This window comes from Aythya ferina, assembly GCF_964211825.1.
Source record: "Aythya ferina genome assembly, chromosome: 5".
Classification (NCBI taxonomy): Eukaryota; Metazoa; Chordata; class Aves; order Anseriformes; family Anatidae; genus Aythya; species Aythya ferina.
Genome location: NC_140301.1, coordinates 45,810,104 through 45,829,580, shown reverse-complemented (window position 1 = coordinate 45,829,580; position 19,477 = coordinate 45,810,104). Strand labels below are relative to the sequence as shown.

The 19,477-nt window shown below is 54.2% G+C and overlaps 3 protein-coding genes across 8 annotated transcripts in view; 1 reads left to right on the top strand and 2 right to left on the bottom strand.

The window, feature by feature from the left end:
- Positions 1-366: 366 nt before the first annotated feature.
- FEN1 (flap structure-specific endonuclease 1) lies at positions 367-3,009 on the bottom strand. The gene is made up of 2 exons (XM_084522619.1): positions 2,948-3,009; positions 367-2,296 (listed from the first exon to the last, which is right to left on the bottom strand). The coding sequence occupies exon 2, from the start codon at positions 2,293-2,295 to the stop codon at positions 1,150-1,152; it is 1,146 nt and encodes a 381-aa protein (XP_084378745.1). The 5' UTR covers position 2,296; positions 2,948-3,009; the 3' UTR covers positions 367-1,149.
- A 42-nt stretch (positions 3,010-3,051) lies between these two features.
- On the top strand, positions 3,052-4,415 carry TMEM258 (transmembrane protein 258). 2 transcript variants are annotated; one of them, XM_084522644.1, is made up of 4 exons: positions 3,052-3,153; positions 3,376-3,485; positions 3,588-3,741; positions 4,274-4,415. In XM_084522644.1, the coding sequence occupies exons 1-3, from the start codon at positions 3,151-3,153 to the stop codon at positions 3,712-3,714; spliced, it is 240 nt and encodes a 79-aa protein (XP_084378770.1). In that variant the 5' UTR covers positions 3,052-3,150; the 3' UTR covers positions 3,715-3,741; positions 4,274-4,415. The 2 variants fall into 2 exon arrangements, 1 of the variants encoding a protein (XP_084378770.1); XR_014694067.1 differs by having other exon boundaries at positions 3,056-3,153; positions 3,588-3,766.
- A 351-nt stretch (positions 4,416-4,766) lies between these two features.
- MYRF (myelin regulatory factor) overlaps positions 4,767-19,477 on the bottom strand; it is a 62,024-nt gene continuing 47,313 nt past the window's right edge. For 2 of the 5 annotated variants that reach the window (XM_084522551.1, XM_084522555.1), the window contains 15 exons: positions 18,744-18,852; positions 18,170-18,279; positions 16,665-16,825; positions 16,076-16,148; positions 15,668-15,756; positions 15,435-15,503; positions 14,687-14,767; positions 12,618-12,703; positions 12,242-12,403; positions 11,201-11,494; positions 10,557-10,644; positions 10,143-10,217; positions 9,889-9,991; positions 9,384-9,458; positions 4,767-9,007 (listed from right to left, as the gene is read on the bottom strand). In XM_084522551.1, the coding sequence (XP_084378677.1) occupies positions 8,921-9,007; positions 9,384-9,458; positions 9,889-9,991; positions 10,143-10,217; positions 10,557-10,644; positions 11,201-11,494; positions 12,242-12,403; positions 12,618-12,703; positions 14,687-14,767; positions 15,435-15,503; positions 15,668-15,756; positions 16,076-16,148; positions 16,665-16,825; positions 18,170-18,279; positions 18,744-18,852 (1,662 nt within the window). In that variant the 3' untranslated portion in view covers positions 4,767-8,920. The remainder of the gene's footprint in view (positions 9,008-9,383; positions 9,459-9,888; positions 9,992-10,142; positions 10,218-10,556; positions 10,645-11,200; positions 11,495-12,241; positions 12,404-12,617; positions 12,704-14,686; positions 14,768-15,434; positions 15,504-15,667; positions 15,757-16,075; positions 16,149-16,664; positions 16,826-18,169; positions 18,280-18,743; positions 18,853-19,477) is intronic. The other 3 variants (XM_084522553.1, XM_084522554.1, XM_084522552.1) reach the window with 3 other exon arrangements.

Here is a 19,477-nt window from a genome sequence, read left to right as displayed (position 1 = left end):
CTCTTTCAAGTCACTGTTAACACCTGGATTAAAACATGGATTTCCTGTATTCAGGCCTCAGCTTGATTTGTTGCCTATTTTCATTAATGAGTTTCCTCATGAAAAATGAGATTTTACTTTACCAGTGCAACCTTCAGCAACAAGGTTTAAGCTATCAGTCCAGAGAATTTAGTAAATGTATTTGCATATAAATTTTATTCTGGAAAGAAAAAAAAAACACACATCGTTTTGACAAGTAAAAGGTTATGCAAAATACAGAACAAAATTAAAAAAAAAAAAAGGCATTGTCTTTTTTCTCCTTAGTCTGGGATCTGTGTCTCTGTGTGCACAATGTGGAAGGATGTGTTAAGAAATCAAGGGGCTGAGGAGGTTTCCATTTTAGGTTTATTGACATTTTTCTTATTAAACATAAAATTGAGCCTAGCAGGGAGATTCAGGGTTGGAGAGCTGCAGTTTCAGGTCAGCTTGTCAGGTCAGCTTATGCATTAAGAGCAGGGCAGGGCTTTGGAATCCATGATACAGATTTTTTTTTTTTTTTTTTTTAAAAAGAAAAATGACGACAGTAAGGGAAGGAGGAATCCAGTACCTGAGGTCCTCACTAAAGGGAGAAGCTTACCTCATTATTTCAAGTCTCCTCCCAATTCCACCTTGCCTTCCGTTCATGTCTCCCCATTTTCTGCCTTTGCTGCTTGCACCTTACCTCTTTTTAGATGAGCCGTGTCAGGGAGAAATCTCTCCTCCAATACCTGTACCTGGTTCACTCTGTAGGTGCTCAGCTTTTTACCTCTTAAATCAAAAGGGGATTTGTGGTTGGGTGTCACCTCCCATCCCTGAGGCCTCAATGTGAAAAGCCTCCAAGCGACAGAGGCTGCAGCTGAACTGCTGAACGCAGCCCCCTTGTTCCTCACCCGCCACCTTCTCACCCCTTCCAGCTCCCCCAAGCTGCAGATCTCAGCCCTCTTTGCCCCCCAGCCCCGCGTCTTACTACCGCTGCTGAAGCACTCGCATCTTTCACTAGCCTAGCCTTGTCAGAAGGACTTTGACAGCAACCTATCAAGCAGTGACACACAGGACAGAAAGACAACTGGTTGTTATTAGCCAAAAATTCCCAGTGGAGCATAAAAACTAACGGCTGGGGTTTGAGTCTGGTTATTTCCCCTTTTTGAACTTGGCTGCGGCACTGTTGGTCTTGGCTTTCTTCTTTGCCGACCCCTTGGACTCGGGCTCCTTGCGCTTGGCTGATGTGATGGAGCCCGTCACCTTGAAGAAGTCATCCAGCCGGCCCTGCGTGCTGCCCTGACGGCTTTTGCTCAGCCTTTTGACGCCGTTGCGGACGCGCTCCTCGTTGAACTGCTTCTCCACGCACATGAACTGGACGAGCTCCTCTTCGTTCGGCTCCGTCCACTTCAGCTCAATGTCGTCGGGGTTGACCACGTCCGGCTCTAGGAAGAGCTTCTGGGCCTCTTTGTGCAACCAGTTCTCGGGCAGAGGGTACTTCTTGGTGTCTATGTGCTGAACGATCGCCTCAATGGTTTTGTGCTGCCTGATGAGCTCAACGGCCCGCTTGGGGCCGATGCCACGGATGCTCTCGCAGTAGTCGCATCCCAGGAGGATGCACAGATCCACAAACTGTTCCCAGGTCAGATCGAGGTCCTGCAGGATACGGTTCAGGTGGAACTCCTGGATGGGCAGCTTCTTAGCCTCGCTGGCGGTAAGATGCCGCATCAGCACGGGACTGCCGAAGGTCAGGCAATCCATATCTTCCGTGGCGGCCGCGTAGACCTTCCCCGCCTTCACCAGGGTGGCACAGCTGGCTTCCGCCTCCCCCGGTGCCTCCACGTAGGGGATGCCCATCAGCATCAGCAGCTTCTTGCACTCATCGGTGTGCTGCTGGGTCACCTTGACCAGCCTCTTGCTGAACTTCTCGATGTTGGTCTCCTCTCCGGCCTGCTGGGCCTCCTGCAGGTGCTTCTCGGCCTCGGCCCGGCGCTCGGTCCTCTTGGCCAGCTCCCCCGACTTCAGCTGGGGCGGCTTGCCATCAAAGACGTACACGGGCTTGATGCCGTTCTCCACCATGCGGATGGTGCGGTAGAACATGCCCATCAGGTGGCTGGTGGTCTCGCCCTCCTCGTTCTGCAGCACCTCGGCGCCCTGCCGCACGGCGATCAGGAACTGGTAGATGCTCATGGAGGCGTCGATGGCCACCTTGCGCCCGAAGTACGCCTTGATGTCGTTCTCGCAGATGGCGCCGGGCGCCACGTCGGCGATCAGCTTGGCCAGGCCGTGGATTCCCATCCTGCGGGGCACAGGGGCTGCGCTCAGCGCCCGTGGGGGCTGGGAAGGAACAGGGGGATGGGGACGGCCCCCCACAGCACCAGGAGTCTGTGCCCTGCGGGATGCAGACCCCGACACTGGTCCCGGTCCCAGTTCCAGACCCCAGCCCTGGCCCTGATCCCTGCTCCCGGTCCCTGGCACTGGTCCCGCTCCCAGTCCCTAGTCCTGGTCCCAGCCCCCAGCCCTGGTCCCGCTCCTGTTCCCAGGTCCCGGTTCCCATTCCCAATCCCGGTTCCAGCCCCTGGTCCTGGTCCTGTTCCCAGTCCCTGTTCCCATATCCCGGTCCCCGGTCCCGGTCCCATTCCTGTTCCCGGTCCCCGTTCCCAATCCCGGTACCAGCCCCTGGCCCCAGTCCCGATCCCGTTCCCTGGTCCTGGTCCTGTTCCCATTCCCGGTCCTAGCTCCCGGTCCCGGTTCCAGTCCCCGGTCCCATTCCTGGTCCCAATCCTGGTCCCGGTCCCTGCTGCCAGGTCCCTGTCCCCATTTCCAATCCCGGTACCAGCCCCTTGCCCCGGCCCCGGCCCCGGCCCCGTTCCCATTCCCTGGTCCCAGCCCTGGTCCCGGTCCCGGTGCCGTTCCCAGCCCCCAGCCCCGCTCCCCCCGCCGCCATTACCCTCCCGGTGCCGCCGCTCCCGCGCTCAGCCGCGCGGCCCGCCGGAGCCAATGAGCAGCGGCTCCCTCCCGCCGGGCCCCGCCCCCCGTCCCAGCACGCTCCGCTTCCGTTTCCGCTTCCGCTTCCGACGAGGGGCGGGCGGCGGCGGGAGCCGGGGCGACGTGTCGGGAGCGGACGGGACGGGCCCGGGAGCTGGGGCGGCAATGGTGGGAGCGGCACCGGGAACGGGGAACGGGGACGGGAACCGGGATCTGACTGAAGGGAACCGGGACCGGGGGCTGGGAACCGGGAATGGGGCCGGGGAGGAGAGCGAGGCCTAGGCCGGGACCGGGAACCGGGGATCGGGGGCTGAGGAGGGGACGCGGGGACAGGGCCCGGGGGCCGGGGATCCCCGGGAGCCGCCGCTGCCCGCCGCCGTGCCCCCGCAGGAGCTGGAGGCGATGAGCCGGTACACCAGCCCGGTGAACCCGGCCGTGTTCCCGCACCTCACCGTGGTGCTGCTGGCCATCGGCATGTTCTTCACCGCATGGTTCTTCGTGTATCCTGCGGGGACACCGCCACCGGCACCGGGACGGGCTGGGGTGGGGGTGGTGTCGCTTCGCTGTGCCCCTGTTGTCGCCTTAACCCCCCCCGCCGGCAGCTACGAGGTGACCTCCACCAAGTACACGCGGGACATCTACAAGGAGCTGCTGATCTCGCTGGTGGCCTCGCTCTTCATGGGTTTCGGTGTCCTATTCCTGCTGCTGTGGGTCGGTATCTACGTCTGAGGCTGCCCGGCGCCCCCCCCGACGGCTGTAAGCTGCCCGAGACCTTCGTGCTGTGCGTGCATGGTGCCTGCGTGCAGGGGGTGCCCGGAGAGCTGCCGCCAGGGCAGCTGCTCTGTACCAAACCCAGATTCCTTCGGGGGCAGATTTAGGGGATATAAATGGCCGTGCTCTGATCCCAGCCTCCTCAGGGCAGCCCTGGGGTTTAAGCAGCGCAGCGGCCTCGCAGCACACTCCTCTGCTGCTGCTCTTCCTCCATCAGCTGCGCTTCTGCCAGTGCTGAGCTGCAACGCAGCTGCTGGCTGATTTGGGTGGAGAGGGGTCCCGTGCCCTCCAGGGCAGAACCAGTGTTCAATTTGAGGCAGTGCGCTCGCTGTGTGCGCTCCTCTGCTCAAGGAGTGTTTCTGACCCAGCAGAACCTGGTGGGGGATCTGCCCCACGCTGTGGGGCTTTTTGTGTGCTCACACAGCCCTGGCAGGCTGCAGTTGGAGCGGCTGCAGCAGCATCCAGGGCTGCTCTGGGTAAAGCTGTCTCACCTCCTTCCTCTCTCCTTTGGTTCTAGGTGGGAGGCCCTGCAGAAGCTCTTTTTATATTTCTTTTACATTTCTACAAGGAAGCCTGTGTCAGGCATGGACTGTGCTCCTGTCAGGTGACTGCTGCCAGCACAACAAACCAAACCTGAATAAAGCTGGCTTCGTGATGCACCTGCCTTTGGACTTGCGGTTTGTCTTTCACCTGGCTTTTCTTTTCACCGGGCTTTTTGAAACAGCCTTGATTTCTGCACAAAATCCATGAGCTTTGGGATGGTCCCTGTGTTGCACCTGCAATTGCAGCAGCCGTCTCCTTGGCTGATTTCAGCAGCTGGAGCAGCTGTTTTGTAAGGAATCGAGCACAGTTTGTATTTCCTTCTAGGCTATTGAACACACAATTGGAATTGAGCTGCAGAGTTACTGCTGTGAAACTGCAGCTGGTGGTGTGTGACACATCCCTGGTGTCAAACTTTCCTATTTGGTAGAGGAGCTTTCCCTCTGCAAGTGCTCTCAGATGCTTTTGGGTCTGGACCTGACCTTTGAGGCATGAGCCAGAACTTAAATCTGGTCAAAAGCGTGTGTGCTGCGTAGCAGTGAGCAGCCACAGCCTGCAGTTATCCTGACCCCAACCTGTGCACGTCTGGAAGCTCACGCTGAGCAGGTGGCACTGGGGTTCCTCAGTCTTGTGACAAGCAGCTTATAGCTACTGACCCAAAAGGCTGTTTTTTCATAGCAAGGGAGGAACGCAGCCAGGAGCCATCCTTGGATACAAAGCAGTATTTATATATTTATTTATATGGGCGTATTTACCTTGAGCATAAAACAAAGTCTAAATAAGCCAAACAAAAAAGTGGGGGATCCGGAGACTCAGCACTCAAATTCAGCAAAATATAAATATAAATCAGAAAGAAAGGAGGGAAACCACGCTTGTTTCCCAAAAATAAAAACCGATAATCAATAATACCTGCTAAGAAGGCAATTCTACAAACTTGCTGGCAATATACAGTGATTAAAGCTGTGACAGCAACATTTAAACCAAACAAATTAGTGCTTTACTTTTTTTTTTTTTTTTTCCTTAATTCTTGCAGTGGTGGCATAGTCTCTATTTACAGGCTTTAAGCTCTAACAGTAGGACAGAATGTTTGTGAATTTGCTTTTGAAACAAACTCCGAAAGAGCCAAACTTTGGCAAGTGGCCTCATATCCACGCTCGTCTTCCTTCCTGCCAAGAATGTCTAGAGAGATGAAGCATCTTGTTTCCAGCTGAAGAGAGGGTTTTCCCCAGGCTGTGAGGCTGGAGACATCGGCTCAGAGCTCCCTCCGTCTCATGCAGGGAAAGGCCTGATTGTTAACTCTCTTGTTACTGATTGGGGATGGGGAACACAGCTGTAGTTACCGGTGGGCAGGGCAGGAACCTCGAGGGGCAGCCTGTGCAAACAGCTGTTTCTGGGGGCTTAGAAGCAATCCCGTGACCCTTTCATCACTACAACCCCCCCCTCTGAGCTCATTCCTGCCTTGCTGTCATACTGCTGTGCAGCTGCCCGTGGAGCTGGTGTATGATTTGTGGTGTACTTTAAGACAAAAGATATGGTTTTCAGCAACATAAGATGCCTAAGATGGCATTCTGAAACTGATGCTGTGGATCGCTGTCAGCCCGTGTGGTTTTCTGCTGTAAAACAGCTGTATGGGGGCTCAGACCACCCTTTGCACGTTAGCTATTGCCTCCCCTCATTTATTGAGCTAACTGGCCGCTGGTTTTGAGGCACGCAGCATTCAGCACATGCATGGGAAACCACCGTTCCCTTCTACAGTCCTGTTAGCAGAAAAAGGCACTAGAGATGTTCCCGTAGCCCTTAGGCACTTGGTTCGCTGGGGCCCTCATAAACCCCATGGCTAAGCATTGCGGGGACACCTGAGAGACTCCATCTCCCCCTGGGCCACTGCTGCTGGCGTTTCCAGTGATTGATTGCTTCCTCCCCCCTCGGAGCAGCTTCCCCTGCGGCAGGGGAGAAGCAGACCCGGCTCTCAGCTGCCCTCAGCCATGACCATCAGTGAGGGGGGCGGTGGTGGGGATTGCAGGCAGCACTTTCAGCTCTGGCCCTCACGGCACTGCCCGGTGCCCCTGCGGGGGCTGAAAAAGGGCACGGGCATCGAGACCAGTTTGGCAGTAAGGGAAAACAGTGGCTGAGAAGGGTCTGAGAAGGCCACCCCTCAGCTGAGCAGCCCTCGAGGAGCACAAGGCATCGCTCACCTCAGTAAGGACTTGCCAGGCTGGGCCACTGATTGCCAACTGGAGAGTAAAAGCTGCCAAGAAAGCAACTTCACAGGTTAAGGCTGGGCAAGAACGCCTCGGGCAGGTGGAGAGAAGAGCAGCGAGCATCCTCTCCAGAGCGCTTTGCTGCAGGGTTTCCCTACCAGCTGCAGGCAGCAGAAAAGCCTGGACATGGAGCTGACTGACCTGTGTGTGTGCGTAGGCACCCCCATGCCTTTGGACCTCTTGCTCTCTCTCCAGGCTCCCCAGAGCGGGGCAGAAGGCCTCCGTGAGCTTCATTCCCACTTGGCTGCCTGGCATTCCCTGCTCACCCTCCGTTTCCTGGCTGCCCAGGCTTCAGTGCGTTTTAGTAACCAGAGCGCATCGCCGATGTAGGTCGCTGTTTGCTGCCCACAGGCACGGCACGGGAATGAAGACCTGACCTCGAATCTGCCCTGCAAACAAAGGAAGGGGCCAGGTCCTCTGGAGGCAGGGACACAAACCCCCAGTGATGCTGCAAGGAAGCGCAAGGCTACGGCTGCTCTGCTGGGAGAAACTCAGAAGGGAGCTCTGAAGCAGGTGACAGGAGATAAAACTGCTCCCCAGGCTGGGGAGGGAAGGCAGGGTAGGGTCCCACGACGTGCACGTAGGAACCATCTATCGGCTAAAACGTCTTTGCAGCTTCTTTCTCCGGCACAGCCGAGCCAGCTGGTGGTGGCAGAGGGACTGCTGCATCCATCTCCACTGACAGAACAAAATGCAGCAGCCGGAGCCTGATGCACTTTCCCAAAACCAGTTTGGTTTGAGCCGCCTGTGTCCAGTGACGGGGCCGCAAGGGGCAAGGTTGCTCTTCTCTGAAGCCAGCTTTAGAGTTTCCTTCAGGACTGGAGAGTGGTGTTTCCCCCTCACTGCCCTTCCACAGCAGTGGCTGCTGCTTCCTTGGAAAAACGAGTCACAGCTGTATGGTGGCTCAGCCTCCAGGAGTACAGAGGGCTCCTTCTTCAGCGAGAGGGGCTGGGGCAGGACGCGTGAGCGCTGGTCACTCTGACATGTCCTGGCACAGCTGTAGCAGTCAAGCTTTACTGTGGAACTCAGCAGTGGCCCCCTTTGGTTTCCTATGTGAGACACGACGTAGCTCAACAGGGACAGAATTAAGAGACCCATTTTTATACGGCTTAAAAAAAAATAAAATTCAGTAGTTTAGCAAGTTAAGAACTTGTAACAGTAAAAATACCCAAAGTACACTCAACATCACTGCTTTCTGAGAACGGTGACAGCGAGGACCCACAGTCACTGCTGTTGTCTCCTCCTTTGTGGGAGAAAATCAGCCTCTTTTTGCCAGTGCCTGGCAGAGATCTGTTAGCCTGGTGGTGCAGTGAGACCAGGCCATGCAGCCCCAGTGACCCAGCCTGGCTCTGCAGGGTGAGCTGGGTGTTGCCAGTGGTCATTCTCAGCACGTCTGGGTGGAGCGGCTGCGTTGACTCAAGAGACGACTGGGCAGCTCCACATGCACTGCAAGAGGCCACGCGCTGCTGGCAAACGAAGGAAACGGGTCCCCACGACACTTAACACAGGTGGCTTGGGGTTAATTTTTCTCCCATGGGTTGATGGCAAGCATCCCCACACGTGGTTTGGCCTGGGCACAGCCTCAGCAACATCTTCAGTGGGGTTCTTAGGTTTATCCATCCAGACCTGGATACGGTGACGGAGCACAGCGAGGAGAGTGGGACAGGGAGGGCAAACGTGGAAGCTGCACCTTCTCTTGCTGTCCGCAGAGAATGGTCTGTTCAGGGGTCCTGGGGTCTCCAGGGGTCTGTGGAGGGGGGCTGCAGGGGATGGCCCTGGGCCAAACTAGAAGGAACAGCAACTCCAGTGTACGACTTCCAGTACGTCCAGGCACAGCCTTCCTTTCCAGGTGAAACTCCAGCGTTTCCCTCTTGGAAAGGGCTCCAGTGTTGAGCAATTCCAGTGTTGCAGAGAGCTGACGTGGCACATCTGGGACCACTGGGCTAGTACAGGATGGAGCTCCCATCCGTGCTGCGGGACGTGGCAGATCTGTCCACATTCAGTCCAGTGTAATGCTTTCAAATCCAGTGTCACAGGGGGCAGGAGAAGCGACGGGAGACACAAGTGTCCCCCATAAGGGATGGAGAGGTGTCTGGGGCGTGTGGGGTGGCGGGAGGTGGTGCTGGGTGAATCCAGGAGACACTGCAGGGCTGGTTGTGTTTCTGTGGCTTAGGTCCTATGTTCTGTGTGTGCTGTGCTTCAGTGTCTGCATCGCCAGCCACAGCCAAACCAGCTCCACGCCTGAAGCAGGTGATGGGGGTAAGGTGGGGCTGGGGGCTATTGGAGGAGGGTGTACGGGAGTCTCCCCAGTGTCACCAGTCCCCCTCCTCTCTCCAACCAGAGGGCACTGGTGCTGCCAGGACTCACTCACAGAGCCAGTAAAACTGGAAATAATAGTCAGTGAAAAGGTGTCCCATCTGCTCGGGAGTAGTGCTGCAGTTGGCTCGGCCCTATGTGAGAAAGCAAGAAAAAGAGCTTACAGACAGGCAAGATGCATGCTCTGAGGGGGGGGAATTGTGCCTGAACTATGTGCTGGCACAGACAAAGATCATAATCTGTTCTAGGCCTGTGTGTGAGCAGCTGGCTCTGTCGCACTGCCCTTCCCCATGTGTGGGTAGGCACTTGTTCCCCCCCCTCCCCGCCCCAAATTACATCCCTCTACTACCTGTGTGGCTTGGAAGGGAACAGCCGTGCTGGAGAGGGCTGTGGAAGGCTCCCCACACAATGTGGGCACGAAACCTGTGCCACGATGGTGCCACATTCCCATCGCTCTCCTTCCACTTAGCCCTGGACAAGAGGAAAGGCAAAGCAGCTGCTGGTACTCACAGGCTGTGCTACTCTGAAGTGGTAGGTGAACTCCCTGAAAGACATCATCACGAGAGGCCAACGGTGCGATGTTTCCTGGGGAAGAAAACAGAAGGGGGGAGATGAGACCTGGGCTGAGCATCCCGGGACGTCCTCCTAGGGCAGACTAGCAAGGAAATGCACAACCCCCCTCTGTCGAGTGACCCTACAGCTGTCTCTGGAGCAGAAGTACCACCTCCAAGATCAGCAATAGAGCTGGATTGAGAGTGGGGCAAGGAGGTACTTAGACATTTTATCCAGCTCCACAAGCATCAGAAGCACTGAGTACTACATGACCAGCTGGTGCAGGGATGTCTGAGGTACATTTACAGCAGGCAGTGCAGAGTACAGCTATCAGAGCACAAAGTCCCTTCAGCAGCTCTTGTGCTGCCCTGGCCAGACTGCTGTAGTCCTTTCTGGAGGTATCTGTGTTGTGTTGGGGGTGACGCTTCACAAATGTGGATTCTGTGAGCCCAACCCTCCCTACCTGCGTGTCTGTGGCATTGGTGGAGCTGTCTGTGCTCATGGTATCCTGGCAGGGGTCGCTGGAGACAACATCACAAAGGGAGATGGTCAACGTGGAGGAGGAGCTGGGGAGACAAGATGTGGTGAGACCCTGGAAGGCACCAGCCTCTGCTGTCTCTTACAAGGCTGGGCAACAGACACCACAGTGACATGGCACAGTATCCTGCTGACTTCGAGGGTACAGAAACACTGAAGAAAGCAGCCCTGCCCACTCACTTCATCTCCAGGGTCAGGTTGGTGTTCACTGCTGTGAGCTGGCTGACAGGGATGCGGTAGGTGAAGTTCCCAGTCCTACAGGGAGACAGAAAGTGCATTAGACCTGACCGCAGCATTGCAGCTGGCTGAGAGATGGTTGGGACAGGACCCAAAGTCTCTGTTGGGTTGGGACTTCAGAGGGGAAGGCTTCCCAGGCTAGTTCCCAAGGGAGAACTCATCATCAAATGCAGTCTTCCTGCACTGCAGGTGAAGGAGCAGGGCTGGACCCCAAGCCCCAGCTCCTCTGTCCAAGGAGGCAAGGGCTGCCTCTGGGTGATGGTAGGAAAAGGCCCAAAGCTCCAGGAGCTGCCCACCTGCTTCTGGAGCTCCCCAAGATGCCACCACCGTGCCAGCAGCTATCCCAGCCTTGCTCACCTGCATGCGTTGCTGGCTGTGCAGTACTGGGACTGGATGGCCATGTCGATCTCCAGGATCCGGATGGAGCGCAGCACTGGGCTTGGCCCTGCAGGTGGGAGACGGGCAATGTAGGAACGGCAAAGGGATGGCAGCTGGGGCAGCCTGGGTGAGGAGGGCTGGAAGGGACGCCGGGCACTGAGACTGTCTTTCTGCATCCCCATGCCATCAGAGAGAAGGGTCACCCTGCTGCAACACTGCGCTAACACCACGTCCAGGCATGGAGAGCCACAAGCAGGGCTGCCTCAGGCTCTGCCAGTGGCTGGTCAGCAAACTCCTTTCCCTCTGCTACCAACATGACTGAACCTGTGTGTTTCTTCCTCTAAATCTAATTTGGAAAAGGCTGAGTGGTGGGGCTATGAAGGCAGTTGCCGTAATGGCAGCCTCAGAAGGGAACCAAGGGACTAACTCGACCAGAAAGCGTAGGGCAGCAGGGGGAGGAAGCGCAGAGGTGGAGATTGAACCTGGCTGCACTGGAAGAGCTGAGGATGGACAAGCCACAGCCCAGGGACACAGTGAGGGACCCAGACAATGGAGGATATCCCAAGAGGCTGCCCGGGGGTGCGGTGCTGCTGTGGGGATGGAAGAGGAGAGGGCCCACCTACCATCCGTGCTGGGATCCTCCGTGCGGGGCCACTCGCTCACCGGCTGCTTGATGCTGCGCTGCTGCCGGGCCTGCCCCAGCGGGGAGTTGCTGCGGGAGAGCGAGAGGTTGGAGATGTACTTGGATTTGCCCTGGAGGTGGGTGAAGGGGGAGGAGGGGCTGGCATTGGGGCTGCCGAAGCTCTGAGACCTGTCAGGCGTCTTTGGCCACTTGGTGTAGGAGGTCGCTTTTCCGGTGACGCCCCTGGATTTGGCTTTGATATTTGTCACTGGCAGGAGTGAGGTCTGACTTTGGTCTGCGAAGGAAAGGGAGAGAGGTTGCGCTGAGAGGCAGAGGCTGGCAGCATTCCTGCCTCCAAGGCCAGTGCAGAGAGAAGGGCTGTCAGCTCTGGGCTCATCCTGTCCCAGCGTCTTCTCTGTCATTACACCCCCATGTGTAACAGCCTCCGTGCCTGGAGGGAATGGTGCAAAATCCTCGCAGCACAGGGAAGCTGTGACAGGCTGTGGGAACAAAGAGCAGGCACTGCACTGCCCTTGCACAGGGCAGTATTTAACACATGACTCCAGGGCTGTTACAGCTCTGCTCTGACTGCCTGAGGTGCTGTTGCTCCTGCAATGGTGATGGAGTAAGAGCTTGCAAAAGCCCTGCTTGTGCAGCCAAGAGGCGGCGCAGCTCCTGGCCTGCCCAAACCCTGCTCAAAGCAGACACAGGCCTGGCATAGCCTCTCATGGCCAAGCTCCAGAGACCTTCCAGTCCCCACTTACCCTGGCAGCATGATCAGGGATGTACAAAACCACACCGCACAGGCAGCAAAGGCTGAGCAGCCTGGCAGTCCTGCTTTGCCCCCTGGCTGCATGCTGGAGCAGGTCTCAGCCCCTTCAGGCCGTGGGTGTGGGGGAAACTGGGCACCTTGCAGAGGCTGCGTGTCATTTTCATAAGGTGAAGAGGTAGGTGAGAAACCAGGTGAGGGATCTGAGGTGACACAGTGGTGGGACGGACAGCAGAGAGTTGTCCCAGCACCTCCTGCTGGGCTGGTACTTACCTGTCCTGTTAGTGGCATGAGTAGGGCTGGTCTCAGAGAGGGCAATGGAGGAGACGTTGGTGGGAGCAGCAGAGCAGCACATGGAGAAACAAGGTGGGTTGAAGCACGCTAGCACACTGTGACCGGGGGAACTGCTAAGCAAGTCAGGCACATTTGCTGTGACTGCAGGGCAAAGAGGAGAGACACTTGGAATAAGCCAAGGGAAGGAGCATCACATGCCATCAGCACCCTGTCTATAAAACCACAGCCCCAGGACCTCCCAGCATGCAGACAGCTCCACGCCAGTGAACCCATGGCAAGGAGCTACAGCTGTGACCATCACCCAGCACCACAACCCCTGTGTGTCTGCTGTGCCCCCTGCCATGCTGTGACCTACCATGCTGTGGGGGGGTCTTGCTACTGGCTCCGCCTGACGCAGCTGTGGACCGCACCATCTGCGTTTTATCAAAGTTCTGGCTTGCCCTGAAATGTAGGAAAACACGAGTGAAAACCTCCACTGCAGGGAACCACGGTGTCACTTGTACGGGAAGGGAGAAGCAGCTGTAGCAGTGAGTGGGTCGATGGGACCAGGTACACAGAGCAAGAGCAGGCACAGAGTGCAGTGGTAGTAGACTGGACTCCAGCAGTAGACTGGAGTGCTCTGGGAAACGAAAGCAAGGCAGGAGAGAGGCACACGAGCCACAAAGACAGCTAGGAGAGCTAGGAAATGTCACAAAAGATGGTGTGGCTGTCCCATGGCACGGACAAGCCTAATCTGGTTCAGAGGACAAGAGCAATGCTCCCTTGGTGCTCACTGTGGAAAAGACTACTCAGTGAATCTACTTTCTAATAGCGATCTCTGGGGTGGATTTACATGCCTGGGTCTCAAGATTTGAGATGGTTCCTCACCTTGTGTTTGTTTTTTTTTTTGTTTGTTTGTTTTTAGAAATACACACAATCCCACCTAGATTTGTCCTACTCAATTTCAGGCATTTCACTGAAGCTGAGAAAGCCACAGGCACCTCATGTGGGTGGTGGGGCAAATGTGAGAAGTGAGTAACCACTGCCTGGTGCTGTTTTTCTCCCCTTTTCATTTTGTCTAGGCACCAGCTACTGCCTGTGGAGAGATGGGATAAACACAGCCTCTTGCCTTCACAGACTGCAGCTGCCCACCAGGCAGAGATTCCTACTCAGTTCCTAATAAAAATTAAAGATTTCACCTCTCCAGTCCCTCCTCAGTTCAGTTTTCTCTGTCCCACATTTTGCTTGTCCTGCCTGTTCCCTTAGCACCGATCAAGGTTTATCAAAGATAAATGGAACCTTTGTTCATTTAGAGAAACCCAAATACCACTGTCACCTGCAAGACTTACCTTATTACATATACTTCTTTTTTTAGTTAACGGAGACACAATAGTGATCTCCTGGAGGACATGTGGACACCAGCCTCTGGAACCAACCTTCATCCCAGCTGAAGATCTACCTCTGTCCCTCAAGGTCCTCCACTTCCTTTGTCAACACTTTCCATGCCTGGTTTTATCTTGCATCCCATGAGCAACTACTTTTTTAATAGCTTCTTGTGAAACACTGCTGTGTAGTTCTAAAAAGAACAAATTAACACGCCTTCCACTGCTCTTTATGCAGCACTTTGTTCAAAGGGTGCTGATAGACAAATAAGACCTGTTTTCCTTTAAAGGGAAGTATGTTGCTGCAGCCCTGCAGATCACATCAACAAAGATGCTTTACGTGTCTGTTCTTAATTTGTAGCTCAGCCAGCTTTCCTGGTGTTGCAGTAAGATATTTAAGGCCATACCTCTCAAACACGCTTTCTATTTATTTTTCTGAAGATATTGCTTTTCCTGCAGTGGCAAAATATAGGAGTGGAGTTTATAAACCAGTTGGACACTTCAGTAACTTGCCTGTTAGTGAGTCAGACACCAGGAGAACTGAGTCAGTACCTTCCCAAGCATTCCCAGTACTAATGGCTCATATAAAGAAACAATTAAGTTGTGTTGTGGTTTTTTTTGTTTGTTTGTTTTTATGTCCTTCTTTTGCACACTAAGCTGTCCTATAATTGAGAGTGACCCTTCATAATAAAACTACTCATATATGAAGAGAGAGTAGGAATATCTTTTGGGCTAATTCTTCAGTTTCCATCCTTTTTAAATACTCCCTTCACGTCTTTCATACTGCCCGCTCCTGCTCTACCTGCAGTATGTAACTTCTTTATTTAGCCTTTGATTCACTGCCTCTTCAATCCATTAATCCTAATTTCCCTTTTATATTGCCTGACAGGGTCTATAGTCCTTCCTCCTGGAGCTCCAGCTGCTGAGCTGTATTTGTATCCCTTTCTTTGCCTTCATGTTTTGCCTAAGATTCTTTGTCTTCTGTGGTGTGGATGGAAGAAAAAGAGGAACTGAGAGAAAGGATGCAACAATTAAATAACAGTAGAATGAAAGAGTAACGTACCGTGGGCATAGAGCGACCGGGACCCCGGGACCCCTGTGCCGAAAGAGGGCCAGGAGACAGGCAGTGGGCACAGCAAAAGAGCTACAGGGCAGTGAAGGGAGAAGGGAAGAAAAGGAGGGTTGGTAGAAGTGAGGAAGGGCAGGGGGGAATGAAAGAGGGCATGGAAAATAATGGAAATGGAAAGACAGGAAAGGGAAAATTAAAGAAAGTAGAAAGAAAATGGGTTGGATGGGAGATGTAACCACAACAAGAGGGAGAGGACAGGGAAAAGAGAGAGAAAAAGAGACTCATTATCTGGTATCGTGAGCTCCCAAAGGAGTGAAGTGTGCTGAAACTGAATGCCCAGCCCAGGCTAACCGTGTGCACACTGTGCTGGGGCCATTCCCTTGATACTCTCTCCACATTAAGGACACTGCTTGCAGTCTGTACCCTTGCCTTATGCCCTTGCCTGGTCCAGCCCCACCAGAGGCAGTGGGACTGTGCTGTTTTAATCCATCAGAAGAGGCAACCAAATAACATTCAGACAGGCCATGAGTATGTGAGCAGACAAACATCAGGACATTTTCTTTTTCTTCTCTGTTCTCACTTCTTGCTGCAAACAATGTAAGGCTTGGATACATGGACACATTTGGCTGGCTTTACAGCGTGGCTCACTGGAACCGTGGTCAGTAACCCCACGGTGGCTGCTCTTTCTGCCTCAGACTGCCCCAGGCACCACATCCTTCCCACAGAGCCCAGAGGTACCTACCCATCGATGTCCACAAGGTCCTCCTCACTGCGCAAGCTCAGCACATAGAGTGTGGACATGGACACCACACTGAAAAGACAGAGAGAGGTACAAGCTGAGGACAGGCATGAGACCACTCCTTGGAAACGAAGCAAACTGTGTTTCCAGCACTGCCTGTTTGGTTGGCCCAGCCTAGACCAAGCTGATGAGCTGGAGAGAGATGGTGAAGCAGCAGCCTGGGTATATGGTCTCACCTGAAGGCCATGATGATGACCAGGGCAATGATGGTGCCTTGCAGGAAGCGCTGACTGATGCAGGCCTGCTCCGGGACAACTGATGGTGACTACAAGACAGAAAGCGCAATATCAGCTCAGGACTCTCTATTGCTCTGGTCCTCTCTGCTTCTGAACATGGATCCCACCCATCACATTCCAAACTTTCCTCCTGTTCCCCTGCAAGCCCTGAAACCCCTCAGAGCAGAAGCCAGATAATGCCTTCATTAGGCATGGACGAAAAGGAAAGAGAGATAAGGAAATGGGAGCAGTCCGGGTCTCTCCCTCTGCAGCATGTGCAGGAAAACACTGGAGAACCATGCAGAAGACTGATCCCAAGCAGACCACCTTCCCCTGCACAGCAACACTCAGCTGGGAGCAGTCCCTTACCTTGCTGGCTACTTTGTGGGGCCTCTTTTTGTGGGGCATGCTTCCTGCACGGCTGAACTGGCTTCCTGCTTGGCTGCAAGGAGAAAGGAGGAATCGAGCTGAGCTGTGCAGGGACAGGCCCTGCCACTGCACCTCGAGTGGTTCTCAGGCAAAACCGTGATTCTCTGCCAGGGAAGAAATCTCTTTGTGACATGACAGGCACAAACCCTTGTCACTCAGCCTGCTCTGGGGTGGAGGGGGGTGCTGGTGCATTGGCTCAGAAAGCCTGAATTCTGCCCCAAACCTTCATAAGCTGACATAGGTCAGTATAACAATTTTGGAAACGCAAGAAACTCTTTGCTCTGAGAATGCCACTCACTAATCTGGAAAAACATGGTGATGATTTTATAGTGTTTTTTTGGGGGCTAGTCTGAGAGCAGGATTTTGGTATGTGTATGCCACATCCATGAGCTCTCTGAATCTACTGCAGACCAAATAACTTGCCAATGCCCCATCCCTCCTTCCCATCAACTCTTTCCCCAAATGGGCTGCCATTCAGGGCTGCCTGGGCTCAAAGAAGAGATCCGTTTTGGCTCCCTTGCCCTCATACCTGAATGTCCCAGAGCTCACAGTTGATTTCATGCTGTCGAGCCGTTTGAGCTTGGCCAGCTTGTGACTCCATCTCTCTAGCTCATCGATGCGAGTCTCCAGGTTGTCTGTCAGTTTGCACAGCTCCTTCACAGCTCCCACGTTCTCCATAAATATACGCTCCTGCCAGGGAACAGGGCAGAAGTCTGAGTGGCTGGGCACATGGAGGCACGCCTTCTCCCCACTATGGATCCATCCACTCTGACTGCTCTCCCGTGCCCTATTTCAAGGGAAAGCCGAAACAACTCCCCCCCAGCACTGGGGGAGTGGAAACGAGACCCACCCAGTAAGGCACACAGCCCCTGGTTGCGAGAACAAGAGTTCTGCTAAAACCCAACCCAAACAATAAGTGTTAGTTCAGGATCCCTGAGAACTGTGTCCTCTGCTGGTGTTACTCCAAGGAGTCCTCAGTCACAAAGGACAGACACAAAGTACTCATCTTCATCAGGAGCCCTTGGTTAAATTAAGTGAGGAATTCTCCCCACTTGCCCTTTCTCTGCCACTTCCCAGCCCTCCAAGTCTGTCTCCTGCTTGCGGTGCAAGCTGTTGGAGCTATTTTGCATCATTATCCAACATCCAGTTGATTCAGATCAATGGAGAGCCCAAATTCAGAAGCTTCTGGAGAGCAGCCTTCCCCTTGCAGCCCCTCTGGTAAAGGCAAGGCTTTCCAGCACAAGCACATCCCTCCAGCACAAGCACAGCTACATCCCACATACTGCTGCTGGCACTGTGGCATCACCCATGCCTCCTATCCACCCTCAGGATCTGCTACTCCATATCCCCGTGCAAAGCTCCCTGAGGCGAGGCAGCACCTCACTGGCATGCTGATACAGCACTGAGCTCAGAGGGTTTTGGACACTGTGGAAAAGCCCATGGTCCTGGCTACTGCTCGGTAGTGATGTAACTGCAGGGATCTAGGCTTCCACAAAGAAAAAACATGGCACTAAGCTCAGTCCTGGCCATTCATCCTCTGGGCACTGAGGATGGAGTGATGCAGGAGAAAACTGGCAGCTCTGGGAGAACGTCAGGGATGTGTGCTATAGGAGGCTGTCTCCTCAATGCCCAGAGCAGCAAACAGGCTGCCACAGGTTATGGTGAGGTCAAGTAGCCAGGTGCTCCCGGTTATCTTGACATAACCACCTTATCTTATCTAGAAAGGAGAGATTATGACTAAGAGCCTCCCTACAGGCGGCTGCCAACAAGGAGTCCTTCCCGAGGGAGATGCTGCCAACTTTCACCAACATCAGGCTAGTTCCTCCCTGCAGATGTCTGCTGTCCACCCAGGTCTGCTCCTGACATCTGAAAGATCAGCCAGGTCTGAAACTTGTACAAGTGGTATTGGCTTAGAAAGATTTCCCGGGCACCATTATTTCCTTCTTCCACTTCCAGCTCCGCAACTCCCTTGACCCAGATTCAACAACCTCCCCAGCTTCCCCACCCTTCCTGTCCCTTTGGGCTGCCACTGACCTTGTTTACCACCAGGAAGTTCTCGAGGGTCTTTCCATTGGAAAAGACCAGGTCCCCAGTGTCCTTCACAGCTTCAGGAAGGATCTCCTTTACCTCCTGTGCAATGACACCTGCGTGGAAATGATACAGTGGGTCACAGGGATCTGGACAGCACTCCTGCCACAAATCTTTCTCTTGCCCGTGCGGTTGTTGGCAGGAACCCTCCAAGCTGGGGATAAAACAAAGGCTGTCTTCCCCTTCACCCCAGTCTGGGCAGGGCTGAGCAGAGCTCCTAAAGAGGCCCCATCACCTGGGCATCCCACAGACCACTGAGTCTCAGCTGTGGAAGAAGAGGCTGTTCAGGCAAGGCTGGGTACATGGGAAATGCCTGTGGGAAATGCCACTTTCTCTCCAGCTCACTAAACAAAGAGCTTTATTAGATGCCTATGCTTCAGTTAGTGAGAGCCCCCCCACTCCAGCCCTGTGCCTGGTGGGGCTGCCCCATGACCAAAATTCTACTGTAGGTCGTAGAATATAAGGTCTGCTGCCGCAGATGTAAGCAGGAAAACACAGCAGGGTGACACAAGGCCCGTACCTGTCTCAGAGGTGTTGTCAATGCCCACTGTGGCTGCAAACTCGGGCTTGTAGTTGTAGTGTACTAGTCGCATACGGGAGATCCTCTTTAGCTGCTCTGTGGTGTCCACCTGGCACAAAACAGACATGTGCAACTCCTAAGTGGGGTGTTGCTTCTTAAGATCCCATGACTCTGACCCCAGGCAGCAAAACCCACTACAGTTCGTGTTAATGCTTTTATGACAGGTCCCAAAGGCAAGAGGTACTCCATGAAACAGCCCTGAACCCTACTCAGACCAGCCACGGGGACAAAGAGCATTTGCACTGGGATTAATCTCCAGTTCTCATCATTGGATATGTTCCTTGGGCAGAGAAGCCAGGAGGAAACCGAGCCCCATTGCACAACCAGGCACAGGGCAGAGGCAGTTTTCATAAATATGAGACACAACTGCACCAAGCTTTCCTGTACAGGGACATCCAGCTGAGAGGACTTCAGAGCAGAGCTGAGCCTCTCACTCAGGCTCTGGCAAGCCCCAATGTGCTGCCTGAGGTATTCACTTGTTTTCAGGTTTGTCCGTTTTGCACGTGCTAGTTGTGGTTAGCAGTGGAAGTGCCAATATTCTTTAAGACATAATGGACTGGCTGTGTTTGGGACACACAGAGAAAGACAGAGTGCTAACGTCATTCCTCACCAGTCAATAAGAGCTCAGGCTTCCTATGAATTTGTCAAAATCATCTGCTGAAACAAGCTCACAA